This window comes from Charadrius vociferus, unplaced genomic scaffold, assembly GCF_000708025.1.
Source record: "Charadrius vociferus isolate BGI_N301 unplaced genomic scaffold, ASM70802v2 scaffold411, whole genome shotgun sequence".
NCBI classification, from domain to species: domain Eukaryota; kingdom Metazoa; phylum Chordata; class Aves; order Charadriiformes; family Charadriidae; genus Charadrius; species Charadrius vociferus.
Genome location: NW_009646935.1, coordinates 4005870 through 4025339, shown reverse-complemented (window position 1 = coordinate 4025339; position 19470 = coordinate 4005870). Strand labels below are relative to the sequence as shown.

The 19470-nt window shown below is 52.9% G+C and overlaps 1 protein-coding gene across 1 annotated transcript in view; it reads right to left on the bottom strand.

Annotated features, from left to right (window-relative positions):
* LOC104295163 (phosphofurin acidic cluster sorting protein 1-like) overlaps positions 1 to 19038 on the bottom strand; it is a 21159-nt gene extending 2121 nt beyond the window's left edge. The window contains exons 1-18 of the mRNA XM_009894871.1: positions 18968 to 19038; positions 18815 to 18902; positions 11664 to 11753; positions 11165 to 11290; positions 10812 to 10974; positions 10563 to 10654; positions 9442 to 9522; positions 8660 to 8719; positions 7868 to 8019; positions 3836 to 3929; positions 3448 to 3519; positions 3030 to 3160; positions 2774 to 2906; positions 2545 to 2649; positions 1075 to 1181; positions 648 to 802; positions 444 to 554; positions 253 to 355 (exon numbers count right to left, since the gene is read on the bottom strand). Of these exons, the coding sequence (XP_009893173.1) occupies positions 253 to 355; positions 444 to 554; positions 648 to 802; positions 1075 to 1181; positions 2545 to 2649; positions 2774 to 2906; positions 3030 to 3160; positions 3448 to 3519; positions 3836 to 3929; positions 7868 to 8019; positions 8660 to 8719; positions 9442 to 9522; positions 10563 to 10654; positions 10812 to 10974; positions 11165 to 11290; positions 11664 to 11753; positions 18815 to 18902; positions 18968 to 19038 (1934 nt within the window). The remainder of the gene's footprint in view (positions 1 to 252; positions 356 to 443; positions 555 to 647; positions 803 to 1074; positions 1182 to 2544; positions 2650 to 2773; positions 2907 to 3029; positions 3161 to 3447; positions 3520 to 3835; positions 3930 to 7867; positions 8020 to 8659; positions 8720 to 9441; positions 9523 to 10562; positions 10655 to 10811; positions 10975 to 11164; positions 11291 to 11663; positions 11754 to 18814; positions 18903 to 18967) is intronic.
* Between the last annotated feature and the right edge of the window lie 432 nt (positions 19039 to 19470).

Below are 19470 nucleotides of genomic sequence, written 5' to 3'. Positions count from 1 at the left end.
AGCTGGTCCCCACCGCTGGGGCCATCACAGCCCACATCTACTGGAGGGGCCGAGCGCACCAGGGGGTGGCAGGGGATGGCGCTGGAGGCCTCTCACTGTGGAACCCCAGCTCCCCTCAGCACCACGCTGCTCACTGACCGAGTAGAGCGCAGGGCCACACTCACTTGTCCCCCGTCTCCCACAGCCCTGTCCCAGGCACAGCCCAGACTGGGGCCGCATGAGGCAGGACAGGCGCCCTGGGGCCACGCTCACCTCTTCTGCTTGTACGTCAGCATGGCCTCAGAGATGGGGAGCTGGTGAGAGAGGCTGGCTCCAGCGATGAACTGGGCCACGCGGCCCGCAATGTCCACAGTGTCTGTGGGTGCAAAGAACCGTGAGGGCCTTGGTGGCAGCTGGGCTCCCCTTCGGGGCACTGCTGGCCCCGGGCTGGCCCCGCTCCTCACCTGCGATGGGTGGCTCAGCCCTGCTGCACAGCTCCCGCCACGCTGTGTCCAGGAAGAGAGTGCTGTATTTGTTGTCCACCGAGGCCAGGTACTTGGCAAGAGGGTGAGAGCCTGTGGGTGAGAAGGGAGACATTGGCTCCAGTCAGGGGAGTGCAGGGTGGTGGGGGAGGACAACCTTGGGACCAGGCTCGCGGTGGCTCTCACCCAGCGGCACGAGTAGGAAGCGAAGGTAGTTGAGCCAGTCGGGTGTCTTGCTGGCCAGCTGCTCCACGAAGAAGCGGAGGACAACGCTCAGGTAGCTCTGGTCCCCCGCCACCACCACCTTCACCGGGGGAGGCATGTGGGAGTTACAGTTGCAGCTGCCAAAGGGAGAAAAGGAGACCATGAGGGACATGCTCAGCAGGTGGGTCAGGGGGCAGAGGACGTGCCCTGCCAGGCCAGCCAACCCAGCATCAGAAACCCATTGCTGACAATTTCCAGCTTGCTGAGCACTGCCGTGGGCACAACCAGCACTGGGATCCCCTGCTTACAATCCCAAAGGGTCCTAACGAGCCCTGGGGGAGCCAGGACCCTTCCCAGCCCTTCTCTGCAGTCACAGGGAGCCACCAGACTGAGCCCAAGCTGTACTCACTATCGCTGGATGCGGGAGACAGTCGTGTTGAAGGCTGCCTGGATGTCCGCCACGGAGCAGGTGGATACGACCAACTGCTTGTGCGCCTGGAGCTGCTCACTCACGTACTGCCAATGCAAAGAGCTCAGGTTAAGGCACCCCAGGGGGGCACGGCCATGCTGGCCAGCACCAGCCCCCGCCTGCCCTGGCCCCTGTGGCCCCTGGGATACAACTGGGGCCCCTGTCTCCACCCATGCCATGCCCAGTGGCTTGAAACCATCAGGTCACCGCCGGCTGCGTGCCTGAGCATCCTCGCTCCTCCCAGCTCTGCTCCAGGGGGCTGGCTGCCCTAGCCCCCTGCTCGCGCCTTTGAGCACAGCAGTCACCACCCTGCTATGGCAAAGGCAAAACTGTCCCAAGAACCTTCTTGACATAAAGGGTTTGGTCCAGGGACCCTCCGATTTAAATCCTGCCATCCCACAGCAGGGTCCAGTTCTAGGCTCAGTCCCCCTCTGCTCATTCCCTTCTCTTGCTTTCTCCCACTGTGGCACTCCAAAATCCTTCTGTGTCTCTTCAGGTGTCTGTGTGCAGCTGAAGAGTGGTAAAACAGGCAGTTGTGATAGACAAGGGGAGTTAGATGATGCCATTACAGGGTCTGGAAATGGGCATTGCTCCTTTTTCCCTGTCAGGACAAGAGCTAGAGCAGAAACACGCCAAGGAAGTGAGGCTTGGGTCGAAACTCCACCACATCTCACTGAGAAGCCCTTTCTTCTGCCACAAACCCTGCCTTGATTTTCCAGCACTGTTTCTGGCTGTCAGATGTAGCTGCAGTATCCCAAAGGGATCTCACCAGTGGTTTATATAACTGCTGTTTGCACACACATATGTGACCCTACTCACCTTCAGCAGTCAACTCCTCCATGCATGGGGGAGGCAGGTGCTTGTCAGGGGCTGGGCCCATCCTCACATGGACATGATGGTGACCAGCATGAGGCAGGAAGGCCTCACATGCCTCCCTGCCCAGAGATGCCCGCTCTGACAATGCTCCCTGAGAGCGGTGGGCTATGCTCTCCCATCTCTGAGTGGGAAACAGCACTTCTGATGCTTCCCAGGGCCTGGTGCTAGCAGATAGAGTCTAGCACATCTGTCAGGGCATCCAACAAAGCTCTGACCAGTGTGGTCACTGGGAGCCAGAACCAAGCGGTGAGGGCACAAGGTACGGTGCATTAACCAGCCTTTCTGGGACTGCGCAGAGCATTGTGCTTTGAGGATCCAGCGTGCTGCTGTGTGGCACACAACTGAAGAGACACACCAGACTTGTGTGCGTAGCTCAGCACTGTGCAAATGCACTGCCTCCCTGAAGGAAGCTGAGGGATAGGAGGGCACAGCTGGTCCCAGTTTCCCTAGGACACCCTGCCATGGTCTGGAGAATCCCCTGGGACCCTGCTCTCAGCTCCCCCCATGCATCCAGTTCCCATCATGCCTACTCACCTGCCCCTGCCACTCAGCGACATTCACCAGCACAATGCTCTCGGGGAGCTGCTCGTCTGAGACCAGGATCTGGTTCAGCTGATCGTAAACGGACTTTCGGGGCACCTATAACAGCATCACCACGAAGGTTAACCCCAGCTGGCTGCCTCGGCCGCTCTGCCCACAGCTGAAGGCACAGCAGGGCTCTCAAGTGAGAAGCCTCCACATGAGGTGGCTTGCCGGGCCTCACCTGGGTGCTGTGCCATGAGTCTGGAGAGCTCTCACTGTCCAGGCTGCTGGCGCGGCCACCCTGTCCCTTTGAGCTCTGACGGTCCTTCACAGAGGTGCTGCGGGGACGCCACAACTGCTTGCTCTCTGCCTTGCTGTGAGCGAGAAGCAGGAGAGGCAACACTGTTGAGGAAATCCCATCTCCACCAACACCCACTCACTCCAGGGAGCCAGCGTGACCCCTCTCAGCCCCGGCATGGGGTGTGGACCTGCCTTACCTGGGGGACACGGCACTGGGGAGCTCGGCTTTGGTCCCGGGGCCCAGTTGGGCCAGTCTGTCCACACTGCCCTCCCTCGTGGCAGCCTCTGCGGGGGCCAGCCGTGAACATGGCTCCTCTGTGGCCAGCTCCTGAGGGGCACACACAGTCACTTCACACAGGTCGCTCTCCCTGCCCTGCTCCCTGCACCCATGGGTGCCCACATCCAGGACAGGCCTGGTGGCCCTGCTGGATAGCCAAGGCTGCAGGGCCTCAAGGGGGCTGGGCTGCATCTCCTGCAGACCCTAACCCTCTTTCCACTCTTGCTGCTCTCCAGCCCAATCAACTTCTCCCCCCAGCCCTGCTCCCAGGCTGGTGGGCACCCCCTGGTACCCCAGAAAGCAAGGTGGGTCTTCCACATCCTGTAGCCTGGACTTACCACTGCAGGGACCTCCACGCCTGGCTCCTCCTGTGGCCGCAGTGCTCCTGGCTTCCGCTTGTCTGCCTCGCCCTGGGGGACAAGGAGCGGGGTCAGAGCAGGATGGAGCGCCCCGAGCGGGGCGGCTGCCAGTGACCCATGCCTGGCCTCACAGAACACACGCTCCCACAGGGGAGCCCGGCATCCCCCAGGGACCGGCCCTGGAGGATGCCCCCCATCGCTACCTGTCTGCCTGCACTGGGAAAAAGAAGAGGAAAGAAGGGAAGGAGCAGCCCCAGGCAGGTGCTGCCGGGAGCTGTGGTCTCAGAGGGAGCTGCAGGCACTGTGGGGATGCTGGGCTGGCTGGGGAGGGAAGGGGGCAAGAGGTGGTGGTGGTGGTGTAACTCACAGGGCTGCCCGACTCTTGATCCTGCCCTTTCTGGCTGTGCAGACTGCCGATCTCAGTCTGGGAACCAGAATGAGAGACTCCCTCAAAGAAACGCCTGCAGAGAAACAGACAGACGAACGGACGGACAGACAGACAGACGGGAGAGAAAAAGGCAGGAATAAGAGAGGAACAAAGTCACCATGATCCCAGCACACCCCCGCCGGCCTGTCCCAAGCACAGAGCACTGTGGAGAGGTCCCCAGTGGGACACAGGGCCAGATACCCAACTGTCTGAGAGACTCATAGCCTAGGAGCAGACCTTCCAGCAGACTGCCAGCCCCACACACCATGGTCTGCTGCAACAATGCTGGGTACAGGGACAGGATGGGGCCACCCCTAGACCAAGAGGGCTAAACCTGTGACCCCAGTGAGTTGGAGGCAGGGTCCCTGTCTCCTAGACAGCAGCGATTTCTCTCTCCGGTGATCCCCTACCGCTCCGGTAAATGGTGAGGAACTGCCACTTTGCCACTGGTATATATATGGTCTCTGTCAACACCACAACTCCAATGTGCTGCTAAACCTCTCTGCCCCAACTGCACCACAGATTTCTGCTGCCTTCCCTTCTGCTGCCCCTCTGACTGCTGCTGCTGCACACTTCCAGCAGCAGCTTGCACCTTCCCTTTCGGCTTTCCCATTTCCCAAAGCTCTGAAGACCACAGTATTGCACACAGAACCACACCTCAGGTATCGCAGCAGCACAGAAATGTCATGTTTTGTTCACCAGCACTTAAATGTGCCTTTTTTTAGGTCTCTGAGCTGATGTTTTGGTAGAGCTGCACAGTGTAACTCCAAGGTCCTGTTCCCAACTCACAACGGTTGTCACAGAAACTCCCTTGATGCAGCAGGACTGTCTCTGCCAGCAGTGTGAGCTTCCACCTTTGTTTCCCTTTTTTCCACTTATTATTGATTTGCCAAGGACCCTCTCCACATCCTGTGGGCTGCTCAAAGACCAATCTTTAGGAAACAAGCAGAGTCTATCACTGGATCTCACATGTCAGCTTTCCCAGGACCCTTGCAGCAACTGCAGCTCATCCGCAATGTGACTTTCCTGTAGGAGATCTCAGCTAGCTTCCCTCTAAACTGTATGTATGCACTTGCTCACTAACTCCCAGGAAAAGTTTCTCCTGATTTGCCTGGTTTGCAGATGCAGATACCAGGTTGAAGGTTTCCAGGTATGGCCACGGAGGCATAGAATTCTTCTGTTAGGACTCTGTCAGTTTCCGTTGTTTTCAGGACACCTACAGACCTCTGAACATCCTGGCTTCTCCTTTTAGTTTCCTTTGGACATGTTTCCTAATTTGTGTACAGCACTCTGTGCTGCCAGGCACAACAGTGTTTGTCAGGTTCTTTGCTTTCACTGCTCCTAGAAGGACATTTCCTCTCAGTAAATGACGGTCCCCACCACAGAGCAGCTCTTCAGCAGCAGTGTTTATACGCTGGCTGGGAGAAGTCAAGGCTCAATTTTCCTCTCACTGCTCCATAACCAGCTGCTTCGCAACATGTTCATTTACCAAAGCTACAGGTTTAGAGTCGGCACTGTACCCTGTGGAGACATTTTCTCCAGGTCACACAGGGATAAATGATGTCTCCTGTTATTAACATATTTCTGCTCTCTCCACTCCTCTAATCGCTGCTACAGGATCTCAGGCATTGTCACCACCCTGTCATTACTCTACCCTTGCCTTTTCTCAGCCAGCAATTTCAATCCATACAGACTATGTTAATAACGCAAGAGTCAAACCGGAGAAATATGTAAGTTTTCTAATAATTCACCCCCCAATTAGCGTCTCTCCCACATTTCTCTGTGCCGTACCAGTAATTCCACCAGAAAGTGACATACCCACGGCACCTCAAAAAGGTATCTTCATCCCTTCCTTTTTCTTAGACATTGGATACATCTAGATTGTATACGCTTGGTCTGGCTTTCAACACCCCATTTAAATGGGGCTGTCTCTCCCCTTCCCCATGGAAGCTGTGTCTGTTTCTGCCCTCTCTCACTTGCAATGCAGAAGCTTTCATCCCTAGAGGATGCGTCACACTGCGCACAGAGCTCTTCTGCAATTCTCAGCTTTCCCTGTTCCACAGTTTAAAGGCTCTCCTATAGGCATGATCCCTTCTGCACAGCCTCCTTCTGTTTTCAATGAATTAGACTCCTCTCCCCCATCCATTTTCCCAGTCACCTATGGAGACGTTTGCTCCTTCACCTCTGATCTTCAATCAAAGGCTCTGACTGTTGAGGTCTTACCTAACAGCCTCAGTTGTAGCTCCAGTTTCACCCCAGTGCAGGAGCAGCCTACAGCTGCACCACCTCCCTGACTGATCCGAAGGATGGCAACCTGCTCCCAACACCACTGGCCCAATCCAGGGCAGTGACCACTGCTCACCCTTAAGGACTCCCTTAATGCCCTTGCTCCACAGAGACCTTCACAGTGTCTAGGACGGCTGCCTGTGACAATAAATAAACCCAACATGAGGATCATATCTTGAATTTACAGGCTGGCCTGGAAGGTCATCACCAGCTGAGAAGGCTATGCAAGGCCTTGGAACCACGCAGTCTACACTAAAGACCTTGGCAGTCGGCTCCCAAATCTCCTTAGATAAAGTACAGAGCCAGTAATGTGAATTCAAGGGGATACACACTCGGCACTGCAAGAAATTGAGGCACTAGAGAGCAAACCAAGCTAGGGACACTGTGAACAGGCCAAAAAACAGCCCAGGGCCCAATAGGCTGTCCTACCAGAGACAGCAGCTAACACCCAAGGAAGACTGTAAGGCACATACAAGCACAAACCAGCACTTACTCTAGGATGCTCTCCCACTGACCAGATGTTTGCAAGTAGGCACTTGCAGAACCAGGGTGGGGGTCTTACATCTAAATACTCTCAACAGACTAATTTTTTTTTAAAGTTTACATAGTTTTACATAGTTTACATACATAAACCATTATCTGACCACAAAAAGACCTTCCTTTTTCTCCCACAGCACCTTTGTTTCCTTTAATGAGAGACCATGTGAAAGTCCTTTTGGAGTCTAAGCAGACCACCTAAACAGCTGTCTCCTTCACAACGACCTGCGGGTTTGTGGAAAACATGACTTCTGTTGTGTTCCTGTTTTTTCCCCAGTGCCCCATGGGTTCCTGAATCCAGCAGATTTAATTTCAGTTTGCCTGTGGCAGACCAAGCCTGCTACCCCTGCTAAGTACCTTCACAGAGATTCCAACTAATCCAAATTATATTTAAATACCAAACTATAGAAACAATAATGACAAGTAAGCTTGGCTTGGCTAGAAGAGACCCAGTGCACTGTGAGGCAGCCAAGTAGAAAAACAATAAAATGCAACTTTCTCACAAAAAGGACAGCATGGAAACAGAACAGCCATGAGCAGAGAGGCCAGGTGAACATAGATCACATGGGAGAAAAGCCTGGTTTCACTGCATGGTCCACTGGAGATCTCTGTGACAAGTCAGCAGCGCTTGGCAGAGCAAGTCAAGCCACCGGGTGCCTGGGGAATGGGGTGAGGAGCATTGCTGATGGTTGCTAGTCACATGTCTCCACAAAGAGTGGGAATGCAGCATGCAGATCTCACAGGGACACAAGGACTGGCCCAAGCAGTCACAAAGTGCTCAAAAGACAGGCATGCTTCTGCGTGGAGAGCACTGAGAAGGCCAGGACTGTCAGCAGAAAGATATGAGAGCTGGGAAAAGCATGGGCTTAGATCAAGCAGGTGCTCCTCCAGCAGATCAGAAAGTGTCAGGTGCTGGGCTGGCAGGAAAATAAATGAGACTACATGTGAAGGAAGCCAGTTTTAATGGGTAATTTTGAGTTTACTAAACAGGATATGCAAGTGAGGAGCTCATGGTACCAATAGAAGATGGCGATGGGAGTGGAAACAAGACGATGCCTGCATTAGCCTAAGCAACAGAAGAGTGTCAGAGGGGATTTCTCCAGGTCCCACAGACTGTGCTGCCGGCCTGTGACTCTTTGCAACCCTTACCTCAGGGTGGGCTTGGGTGTGCTGTGCACACTCTCGTTGTCCTCAATCTCCGGGCCGCTGTCACTGTTGTTGCACTCTTCCAGGCTGTCATAGAGCAAGCCCAGGTCTTCCTCCACCTCCTGGGTCTGGTCTACAGGGTCAGAGTCCAGGACCTGTGGGACCAAGCCCAGAGAGCAATGAAGAGATATGGAGTCACTTGCATCCTGGGTCAGGCACATACAAGCTCCCTCCCAGCCACAAGGCACACCACAGCACTGTTCCCGCCTCAGGGAGCCAAATCCAGGCTGTGGAAGAAACAAGTGACACGCCATTGGGCCAAAGGAGGATGCCATGAGCATAACATCTAAAGGAGTCTCAGGTACCCATCATACTTGGAGTTAAGACACCTGGGAGAACCTCCACTAGCTGTGCTGCACGCTCAGTGCAGGCTCCCAGCCAAGACCAGCTACCCCCAGGCTGATGTTAGCCTGCTCTCAGCCATGAACAGGATTGCCCCTGCAATGCCAGCTCCTGGGACAGAGCCACTGCATGACAGTACCCTTCCTCCCGTGGCCCCTCTCCCCAACAGGAAGATGTTTTTGATTTGAGCATGAGGCTCAGAGTTGCCTTCTTGAGGCAGAAGGCTTTGGAAAAGCCAAGGCCCAGTCTGTGCCATGCCTCACACCACCTTTGGTAACACCCCTGAGCACGTGCAGCTCACGCCTTGTGCTCTCAGTGAGTGGGAACCAGCACTCTGACACCCACACATCTGCAGGAGACACTGCCAGGTGGGGCAGCCTTCCTGCTTCTTACCTCCTCTGTCACTTTAAACCTCTTCAGCAAAGCCACAAATTTCTGCTTGAAGTTTGGTTGCTAAAACAAACAAGAGAAGAAAAAAGATCAGCAAAACTATCAAACCACGTTCCAAAATGGCTAATGTACAGGTCATGGTTGCTCTCTTTAACATGCTGTCAGCTCCTTTCTGGGTCGACAGGCCCAAGGTCAGCTATGATCTGCCTTGCTCTTTATATTTGCTGTAGGATTTGGACTAAATCTGGACTCCGCAAGAAGCCTCTGTATGTGAGAATGAAGGAGGGTGCAAGGACTCAGACTTTCTCTCTGCTACAGGTTGGAATAGCACTTTCTCTCAATTTAAGTGCCTAAGGACCTGCAGGGCTGAAGCATGTGGGGACAAGAAGATGCTTGGAGAGCAGGGGGCAGGGCAGCTCCCCTCTCCTGCTGACGGGCAGAGAAGCTGCTAATGGTTCACCCCTCCTTGCACAAACTTTCCCCTTCCTCAGGGAAGGAAAGAGAAGAGACTATGTCACAGCAGCAAGTCAAAACTGTTGCACGCAGGTCATCATTCATACGAAGCCAGGCTAAACACAGTACAGACTGTGAGCTGTGGTATAGCTCTGAGCAGCCAGGTAACTCATTAATGGCAAGAGGTTTTCCCCTTCTTCTCAGAGCCAAGGGCTCTCTCCCCTGCTCTGCACAAGTGCCAGCAACTCCCCAAGCCCCTCTCACTCCCTGCAGGGAGGGGAGGAAGCAAATCCCTTCTATCCCTTTGATCACGTTGTAAATACTGATGTTACTCTGGTCATTGATGTGGTTCGGATCATTTTCCTCCTAGCCTTCTTGGTTTTCCTCAAATCATCCTCTTCATCAAATAGATCCTGCAAGCAAAAGGTCACAGTACATCAGAGCTACTCAGAGAGCAGGGAGCAGCATCTCCTACAAGTTCCCCTGCTCCACACTTGCCCCCCATTTTGAAAAGCTTTGGTCCACTCTGCTCCCGGAGTCTTGCTTCTCACTTCTCCCACCTCTCTCTATGTAGCTCCTTCTCCCTCCTTAGCACTGTCCCCCAATAGACCTTCTTTCCCAGTGCCTTTGCCCCAAGGCCCCTCCAGAAGGACATGTACCAGAAAGATTCAAAGGAGAGACAGCAGCTTTCTGCAACAGTCCTTGTTACAACCTAAAACTCTTCTCTCTGCATTCACCAGCCTCCCCTTGACCCACGTGTTGTTCTCCTGCTCTCCCCTCTCCAGGGTTAGCTCAGAGGGCACAGCACCTGAGCTCACAAAAAGTAATCAGCCTCAACAATGCACACAGCTCCCAGGGACATGGGGCCCTCATGTGTTAAGCCAGCATGATGGGACAGGTAACGTGGAGGACCCTGAAGAGGGGTTTGTCTGTGTGCTTGATCAGCACACTACCATGAAGTCTGTTTTGGCCTCGAGTGTAGGGACCACAACAAGAGGGCAGCAAACAGCAGTGGCACAGCTCATCACAGGGCTGGGATGTGTCTGCCACCTCTGACCAGTTTCAGACCCAGACTGTACTTCTTCCTAAAATCTCTGTTCTCTCTCAGAGAGAGGGCAGCCTCTGACATGTTATCACAGGGAGGCAGGAGAGAATAGTGGTGCAAGATGGAGGGGGCTCAGCAGGGGTTTTATGCTGCAGGCCAGACAGCTCCAAGGACAGATGGGTGAAACTTATAGCTCTCCAAAGTCCCTTGCCCCACCATGGAGACGGGACAGCAGCCCACAATTCTTCCTGCTGTCAGGTATTGTGGCTGTCTGCCCTCTGAAACCATGACAAGGGGGTTTGTTTACAAGAGAGATGAGAGGGTTCAGGGTGACCAAGACCCTCAACCCCTGACTCTTGGCCCAGAAATGAGACCAGGACATAAGCCACCTTGCTAGGCCTCCCTTACCTGGCCCTGCACAGCATCATCACTAGCTTCCTGCTCTGAGGAGAAGCTATCATCCTCTTCTTCAGAGTAGTTATCAATGTCTGGGGAGCGATCTGAAAGCAGACAGTGCAGATGCCAGAGCTAAGCGTGACACCTGTCATGGCTCCAGTGAAATGACTGGTATTGCTGGCAAGCGCTTTGGGACACACTCTGCTGGCCATGTCCTGTCCCAAATGCTTGCCTTCAGGTCTGTGATGAGCGCTAACGCACCTGAAGCTTTGATTTTAGGACCTGAGGGGACGCTCCCATCCTCATGGTCAATTGGCTGACTGGACAAAGAGTAGATGCTGATTTCAGCCACTCGAATGTTCACGTCCTTCATGTTGCTGTGGAGGCCCAGAAGCTGCCCACCGTCCGTTGGGTGCTGCATCACCTAGGCAGACAGACAAGCCCCCTGCCAGGGTGATACAATGACAGCTGGCAGCCCACCCCCTCTGTCTCATAGCTAGCCAACAAGCCAGAGCACTCCCAGCACCGAGCACCTGCGAGCCGGCCCAGCTCCCTTGCCAGCGCTGGCACAGGGAGGCCATGCGAAGCTCCCCTCGGTTCCCAGCAACCTGTACCTCAGCCATGTTAATGATGCCCACTGCAAGGGTCTTGTAGCCCAGGATGGTGCGGTTCTTGTATCTCTTCCTCCGCTGAAGCATGATCTGTAGTTTGTTGCCATCTCTCTTGAGGAAATGTGGGTACTGAGGAAGGGAAGCAAGGGGAAGATGGCAGCATGAAGGCATGGCTCAGCCTGACACACAGGTAGGAAATTCTTCCTTGGTGCCGATGTACAGCAGGATCTGACCTGCTGCTGTTTGAGGTGCCCCCCTCAAAGGCCACCTGCACTCCGCATCATCCTCCAAATTCCCATACCCAGCAAAACAACCCCTGGAGCAATGGAGCAGCTGGCCAGCAGCAAGAATCTGTGCTGTTGTGATCTGAGCATCGGCAACCACAGGAGGCCCCTCCTCAGAGGCTGCCCCCGTCACACTGAGCCCTCAAAGCCGTGCTTGCCAAGAAATGCCAGGTGAGGGGAGCATCAGGGAGCCCAGGGGACCAGGCAACACAAGGTACCTGCAGTGAGAAGGTCAGCTCCAGCTCAGTCTCCATCAGGCCGCCAGGCGGGAGGACGTATTCATTTGATCTCAGGACTCGCTTTGAACCCTACAACAAGATTGGTAGATGCACACAGCTAAGCTGGAGCATCTTGGCCACAGTCTCCACTGCACCACACACACAAATCAATGGTGTTCACATTCCACAAGGAAATAGCCAGTGCCTTGACTCTGTTCTGCTCCACCTCACAGCGCTCACTTACACACACCAATCAACGCTTTGCAAAAGCCTGCAGTTTCTTCTGAGCTGCCAAAGGCTCCTTCTCCTTGCCTACCAGACAGGGAGCACTTGCTCATCCCAAGCCTGCTCTGCTTAATCTATCTCCTTGCACCTGGAGCCCATTGGACACTGTGAAGGGGGACACTGCTAGAGCCAGAGGTAGCCATGCACACAGCACCAGCAGAAGGAAAGGGTCCCAACTCACTGCCTAGCCAGCAAAGGGACAGGTCCTGGAGCACACCTCTGCCCCCAGCTGGCAGATCCAGTGCAGACCCCTGGCCAAGCACAGCTGGCAGGATGACTCTGCTGGGACAAAGGCAGGATGTCCCAGGGGAACAGGGGTCCCTCCGCTTGCCCAGCTTGTCTCTCAGAAAACTCCTCCTAGTCTTTTCCTTGCGCAACAGTCCTTATCTCTCCACATATACAAATGGGGTTTTTTACCCCAGGAGGGCAGTAAGAGTGATACTTTAACCATGTGCCTGCTCCAACTCTTTCTTTTACTTCTGTCCTACCTTTACTATCTCTACGGCTTGGCTGCTGACAGAGACACTGAATGACTTGGGGGATGAAAAATGTCTACAAGTACCAGGCTTTCTTGGTTGCAGGGTGGCACAACTCACAGACCCCCCCGCAAAAGGCCCATGCCCACTGGGCATGTCCTCACAGGGCTGTAGGACCAGCTCCAAGTATAAAACAGCCCATGGTGGTTCCTCACTCTCTCCTGCTTCCCTGTGAATGGGCCAGCAAGATGAGACATTGATTTAGGGAGGCAACAGGATAGGTCAGTACAGCTGTTCTTGCGAATCAGTTATCATTGCTTTTGTGAGCACTTCTTAATTTAAACTGTGGGCTAGTGAGCAGAAGGGTCAAAGCTAATCAAATAGGCACAGCAGTCCAAAGGAACCGGGTCCCACTTCATAAATGTTGCCCCTTCCCAGGACCTCATTGCATTCCCACACCATTCCCAGATTGATCCTGCCAGATGCCATAGCCAGCAAGATCCTAAGTTGGCCATGGCCAGAGACCCTTCAGCAATTTAGACAAATCCTAGATTTGGCTAAGGTTAGGTGAGGTTAGAGCCCCAGGCTCTTCATCTCCATTGCAAATGGGACAGCAGCCCCAGAAGTCATGACAGGAGCATGCAGGTGGCACCGTAAAGGAGACCACAGCTACATCCTCTCTGCAATCAAAGAGAATGGCAATGGCCACAGGCAAGTTTCAGCACCCAGCGAGCACCAAAGAAGCGTGCTAATGGGAACTTCAGCAGGGTCTAGCAAACCTGGGTCGTGCACCTCTGTGCCATGCTAGCAAGGAAAAAAACAAAACAAGGCAAGAAAGGCCTCCACATTTTCCAATGATGCAGCATTACAGTTTTCACTGATGCCTGAGCAAAGACAAGCTCTAACGAAATACTCCTTGGTTTCCAAGAGGCCCAGACTGAGTTGTCTGCAACATTGCTTCCAGTGACTGTGCCATGAGTCAGGCTTTCCCATAAGAGGTCTTCCTAAAACTGGAGAGGAGTTGGAGCTCATCCCCTTCACCACCTGTGAGCTTTCCTGACCAAGAACGCACTGACTCTTCCTTCCTGAACACTTCTTTAATAAGAGATAGGTGGTCACTATGACAGTGACCATTTACATTAGCACATTTGCCATTTGCTCTTTGTTGCAGAGACATTATCCACCAAATATTCGTTCTCTCATCAAAACACACACACTGGTGCATTTATCTTCTTGAAGATGCTGTTTCTGGTGACAGTTACAGCAAAGGAATGGTGAGGACAGCCTGGGTGGCACGTCCAGTGAGTGAAGGTTTCATAAATATTGCCATCCTGTGTGTTACTGCCATTTACCACTGTGGAAGTTACACACCCAGCTCCAATCCTAAACTCTGGCCCTCAGTGAAACACTGGTGCACATTCATGTGGCATTGCAAGGGCTGAGACAAAGGCTGGTTCATTATCACAACGCAAGCAGAAGAGAGCGGCAGCAGAGCTCAGAGAGCCCTAAACAGCAGCACTTTTCAGGTCTGGGCTAGTTCTTTATGTGTGCAAGAACCTGCCAGGCTGCACCCTGGCTGAGCTCAAGCCCGAGGAGATAGCTGTCCTGTGGGGTCACAGGAAGGCGGGGAGACCATAATGTCTGAGTTCAGCCAGAGAACCTGCTCCCAGGCCACCATGGACCACAGCACTTGGGACACGGGGTAGAAAAAGGGCAAGACATTGTACTGCAAATGCATGAGGTACAGTCCTCTTAGCAAGGTACAGCCATTACCAAGTTCAGCCTGCAAGGTTCGCTAGGTTTCATGAAATGGATGGCTCTCACACATCCAGTAGGAAACACTGATGACATTCAGGAGCAAACCACAACCCAGCAGAAATTAGCATTGCTCCAATTAAACAGATTAGAAACTAGCACCTGGGGGCTACTACCTGCCTATTAGCAACAGGGAGTTAAGAACAATTTGTGATTTCTAGCAAGGTCGATACAAACCTCATGAGGTTTAACAAAGGGAAAAGCAAAGTCCTTTCCTAGGACGTCCCACAAATTTGCTGCCCGGGAAGAACCCCAAGCAGCAGGACAGGCTCTGCAGAAAGGGACAGGGGGAGTCCTGGGGGACATCAATGTACCCCTATATCAGCAGTATGCCACGTTGCAGCAACAACACTAATCTCAGCCTCAGCAAATGTGCAGGCAGAGAAAAGGGATTCTTCCCCTGTGTTCAGCACTGGTGACGCCACAGCTGGATTCCAGTGCCAGTTTGGGCTCCCCAGTATAAGACAGACATTGACAGACTGGAGCAAGTCCAGCAGAAGATACCGGAATGGTCAGGGTCTGGAGCACAGGACACACAAGAAGAGATTGAGCGAGCTGGGTTTGTTCAGCTGGAGAAAGAGAGGTTGAAGGGGTACTTTACTGGTGCCTACAGACACTTAGCAGGAGGGTGCAGAGAAGACAGAACTGAACTCCTGTCAGTGGTGCACAGGGACTGAGTGAGAAGCAACAGGGATGAGCTGGAACATGAGAAATTACCATTAGATAGATGTTGAGATAGTTTTTTTTTTTCCCCTGTGAGTGCAGTCAAACCTTGGGACAGGACACAGAAAGACTGAGGATTCTCCATCCCTTGATAAATTCAAGCCTCAACTAGACATGGCCTTGAGCACCTGATGTAGCTCAGCCGTTCTGCAATTCAAGTAATGTCAAACAAAACCAATTTCTCAGCAGGAGTATCACGATCAGTACTACAGGAAAACTTAATATTAGACTGTTACAGTGAAGATCACAGATGACAAAGACTGTCAAGGAAGTGAAAAGCAATAGGGAGACATTGTGGGTCCAGATCTTCACTACCTAATAGACTGAAAACATACAGGAGCTTTCAGTACTATACACAGATGCATGATGCCCAGGTCTGGTTTGCAAGGTACAATCCTCCTTTTCAGGTATAAATCTGTCCTGATGGGTCTTGTTTAAAACATGGGGTTAAGGCTAGAAGAGCACACCAAACCTGGAAATGGAGAGAGAACTAACAGATAGTATGGGAGATGAGGCCAAGGCAGACAGCAAAGCGCTACCCAGAAGTCAAGCTGAAGGTGCATTTTGGGAGAAAATATCCCATTAAATATCACTAGCAAATTTAGGAATTTAGGGAGCTGAGATTGCTCAAGCAGGAATAGAAAATCCTACAAGTAGTAGCAAAAAGATTAGAAACAAAGCATGAGTGAGGTGTAGCCAGAAAACTCTTCATTTACCTTTCATGAGTAGCAAGAAGGAACAAAAAAATCCAAGTTCCTGCAGGGAGCAGGGCCGGGACAGCCGGCAGGCCTGGCAGAGGCAAACGAGCTTCTCAGCCTGGCCTATTTTGTAGCTCACATTCTGGTCCGCTATGGAGGGGCTGCCAGCATCATCCCTCCACAGCAGCGCCAAGGGTTGAACCTGAGTCACCAGCCACATCCTGCAAGCAGCTGCAGGAAGATCTGCATCCCTCCCACAGCACCTGTCACAGGAACTGAAAGTTCTGCGAGTGCTGGGGCTTTTCTTCTTTCTTTGATGGTTTCCTCTATTCATGGCTCAAGACTGGGTGTTTCTGAATTATAGTAAATCTATCTGTTGAGAGGGAGTACCACATTTCCCTTCACACCATAAGCAGTTACGACACCAAGACAGATATCTACACCTTTATGGAATGAGCCAGGCACATCTGAATCTCTTAATGCCATGCTGAACAATACACAGAAGGAAACACTCTATGACATCTCCAGTCTGTTAAAACAAATAATGAAGGATAAAGGTTTAAAAATCACTCAAGTGATGTAAGTCCCCTTTTTCACAGTAGTTCAGACTTCATCTCACTGGAAGCCACTGAACGTTAAATATTCAAATGACCTCTGGGAAATGGGTATGTTCTGTAGAAATAGAAAGCTCCTTTAGTCTTTTCACAACAATCTTTTCAGATGAAGGTGCAGATAACAGCACATGCCACACTTTGAAGCTGTCTTTTAAGACCAGAAGGGCATGATCACTGTGAGAAGGAGATCAGATATTCTAGACAGGCTAACACTATCCTTTGGGTCACATACATTCATTGAGCAGACTCTCTCCAGTGCTGGGGCTATTGCCTTGGTGCCAGCCACACTCAGGCAGGGTCAGAGCTTTGTTTCCGTGAAATCTGCCTTTCAGAGCAGCAACTTCTTTAACCCAACAGAGCTACTACTGAAATGAGAGAAAAATATAGCTCCCCTTTCCACTAGTCCCTAGCTGCCCCCTTGGGAACTTGCAGGTCCTCCACAAATTACATGCATCAGCTGTTTCCATCCAAAAGATGGAGATGGCAATGCTCACCGGGCAGCCTTCAAACAGCTTCTTGCTAGTGTGACTCATCTGTTACCTAGGAGAGGAGCAGGAGGGATGGATCCATCTGAGGCCATTCTGTAGGCAGGCTGCGCTGAAGCTGCCTACAGCTTCCATCTGCTTTCCAGGAAGGCTCAGCATTCCCTGACCCTGCCAAGGCGGCTGGTCAGGCAGGTGGAAGCAACCTGGGGAGGCACACAAATCCACCCCACTCCCACACTGAGTGTCAAGTCACAGGGTAATGTGGGCAGAAGCGTTCTCCTCCAGTTTCCTTCAGCTTTGCAGGGAGCCTACACCAGCATGCAGCCACGGGTATGTGGCCACGCAGAGAGGAGGTGACCATGTCTAAATTAAGACTCTGAATGCAGCCTCCGTTCCCTGGCAGGGAAAGGAGCCCTATAGTGAAGAGCCCTTGTGGCCTCAAACAGTCACTGCTGACGCCTGTTAATTTCTTTTGCCAGCAGGGTGCAAGGTTGGCCTGTGGCAGGGACGGGGATGATCTGTTTGAAAGAGTTGGAGTCTCACTCTGCAGCCTCTTCCACAGTCTCGCATTTGCACTGCATGAGAGAGGGGGCAGCTGAGGACATACACGCTCCAGCATAAGGGGGCTGCATGGGAGCCCAAAGTTCCCCAACTCAGAGAAGCACAGACAGCTTGGGCTGACAGTGCAGGACATAAAAAGGGTGAGGGACCAGCCTAGCCCTCCCAGACACGTGGGACTCGCAGCCCCCAGCTGGCTCCCAGCCCTCTAGTCCTGTGCTGCTGGCACCTGTGGGGTCAGCCTTGATTGCTCCCACATTTCTGCTCTCTCCTGCCTAGGTTGTTCCCTTGCTAAAGCCTGCACGGGCTCAGGTGCCCCCCCTGAAGGGGCACAGATCTCAGGGGTCTCCAACCTGAAAGCCCAGTGCTTTCAGCTCTCTTGAATGGCACCATACACACAGTGATGGAAAGGCCAGCAAAGTAGGACACTGACCAATACTGTGTGGACCACAGCATCCTCCTGCTGTCCTCACTCAGGCCCCAGGTTTCACACATTTCGCTTTCAGTTCCTTCTGTGCAAGTGACTCAGGTCTGTCATGAAGGCAAAGCCCAGCTCCCAGAGCTCCACTAATACTGCAGCTTCCAGCACTAATCCAGGATTTAGATCCTAATGTGTGCGGCACAAAGAGCTCTGTGGGAGCACAAAGCTGCTGAGCTCCCACCCCACGGTGCTCTCAATGGGATCAGCAGCTTTTCTGCCAGCTGACAAGAACGAAGGAAGGACACCAGGATCCCAGCTGGGTTAGGGGGAGCTGTGGCAAGGACAGCATACTCAAGAGGCATCTTGCTTCCATTGCTGTCCTTTGGCAGGCAGAAAGCATGTGCCTGCACCCACAGGGACCCATCTCTTCACCACCAGCTGCAGAGAGGGAGCGGGGAGGATTGCACATACCAGGATGGCAGCAAATTCCCTCTCCCCTTGGTGACAAAGATCCTCCACCCTCCCCTCCGCCTGGTTCAGAATAAAGGCACCAGGCCTAGCGGGGATGCACAGAGAAAGGGAGGGAACAGCAGAGGCAGCAGTGAGATCATACAGGGTGAAAACATCAGCAGAAATCATGCACAGAGCTGCTGATCCCTTGAACCCTTCCCTTCCCACCCTTCACTTCCCAGGGAAGGAATCCGGATGAAGGGCACTGCCAGAAACCACCTAGTGCTGAGCCTGTCTAAAAGGTCAGGAACGGTGGGGTAGGGCATGCCAAACTCCAAACAGCAGCTCGAGAGGAGGGCCTTGGCTGAGGCAGGCGGGGAAGCAAGATGCACTCTGCCCCAGTGCAGAGGCCTAACAAAATTCATTCCTGATACAAACCAGCAACCAGGCAGCTTGCTGCTGTCCCTGGGGCATCATTCCCACCTACCTGAGAGCCAAAATCTCCCTAAGGGTGCTGACCGAGACAGAAGCAAGGGGATGGCACAAGGCAAGAGACATGCAGACCAGCACTTCACAGAGGGCACAAGGATGGGTTTGCTGCCATCAGGCAGCAGCAAGGAACCTACCTGAATCTTCACAGCGATAAGCACAGAGCTCAGCTCTTTGTCCAGCTCTTTCAGCACCGTGAGTTTCTTCAGGCGCAGACTGCAGAGCCTGTAAGACAGAGAGAATGGGACACATTCAGGTACCACCATCCCTGGGACACTGCCACATGGTACCCAGTGCTCGGAAGGCAGCCTGGACGCTTGGCCCAGTCGCAGGCACAAGCTTGGCCGAGGAACACTGGCATTCACGCGGCACTGAGGCAGTCCATTGGGGAAAAAAGGAAAGAAGGAAAATTAACAGAGCTAAAGCAGGCTTAAGGGATTAGCATGCGACAGGAAGTCCAACAGCAGGCCATGTGGTAAAGAGATCCCTTCCCAAGTAGGGCTGTTGCCAGCTCTGCTTAAATCTACCTTGGCCACAGTGCTGTTTATTTATAAACCAAAGCACTTAAATCCACTCTTATCCTGGACTTAGTTAAGGCAAATGTTCCCATGCAGACATCACAACTCAGCTCTTCTCTTGCACAATATCACACAGAGCTGACTCGGGAAGCTGGAAGGCAGCAGCCCTGCAGGCAGGCTCATACAGCAGAGCCACCCTGAGAACCTCAAATCCTGGGAACTCAGCATAGTAAGATGCACTTCCAGGAAAAAACCACGAAGGAGCCCGAGGCTGA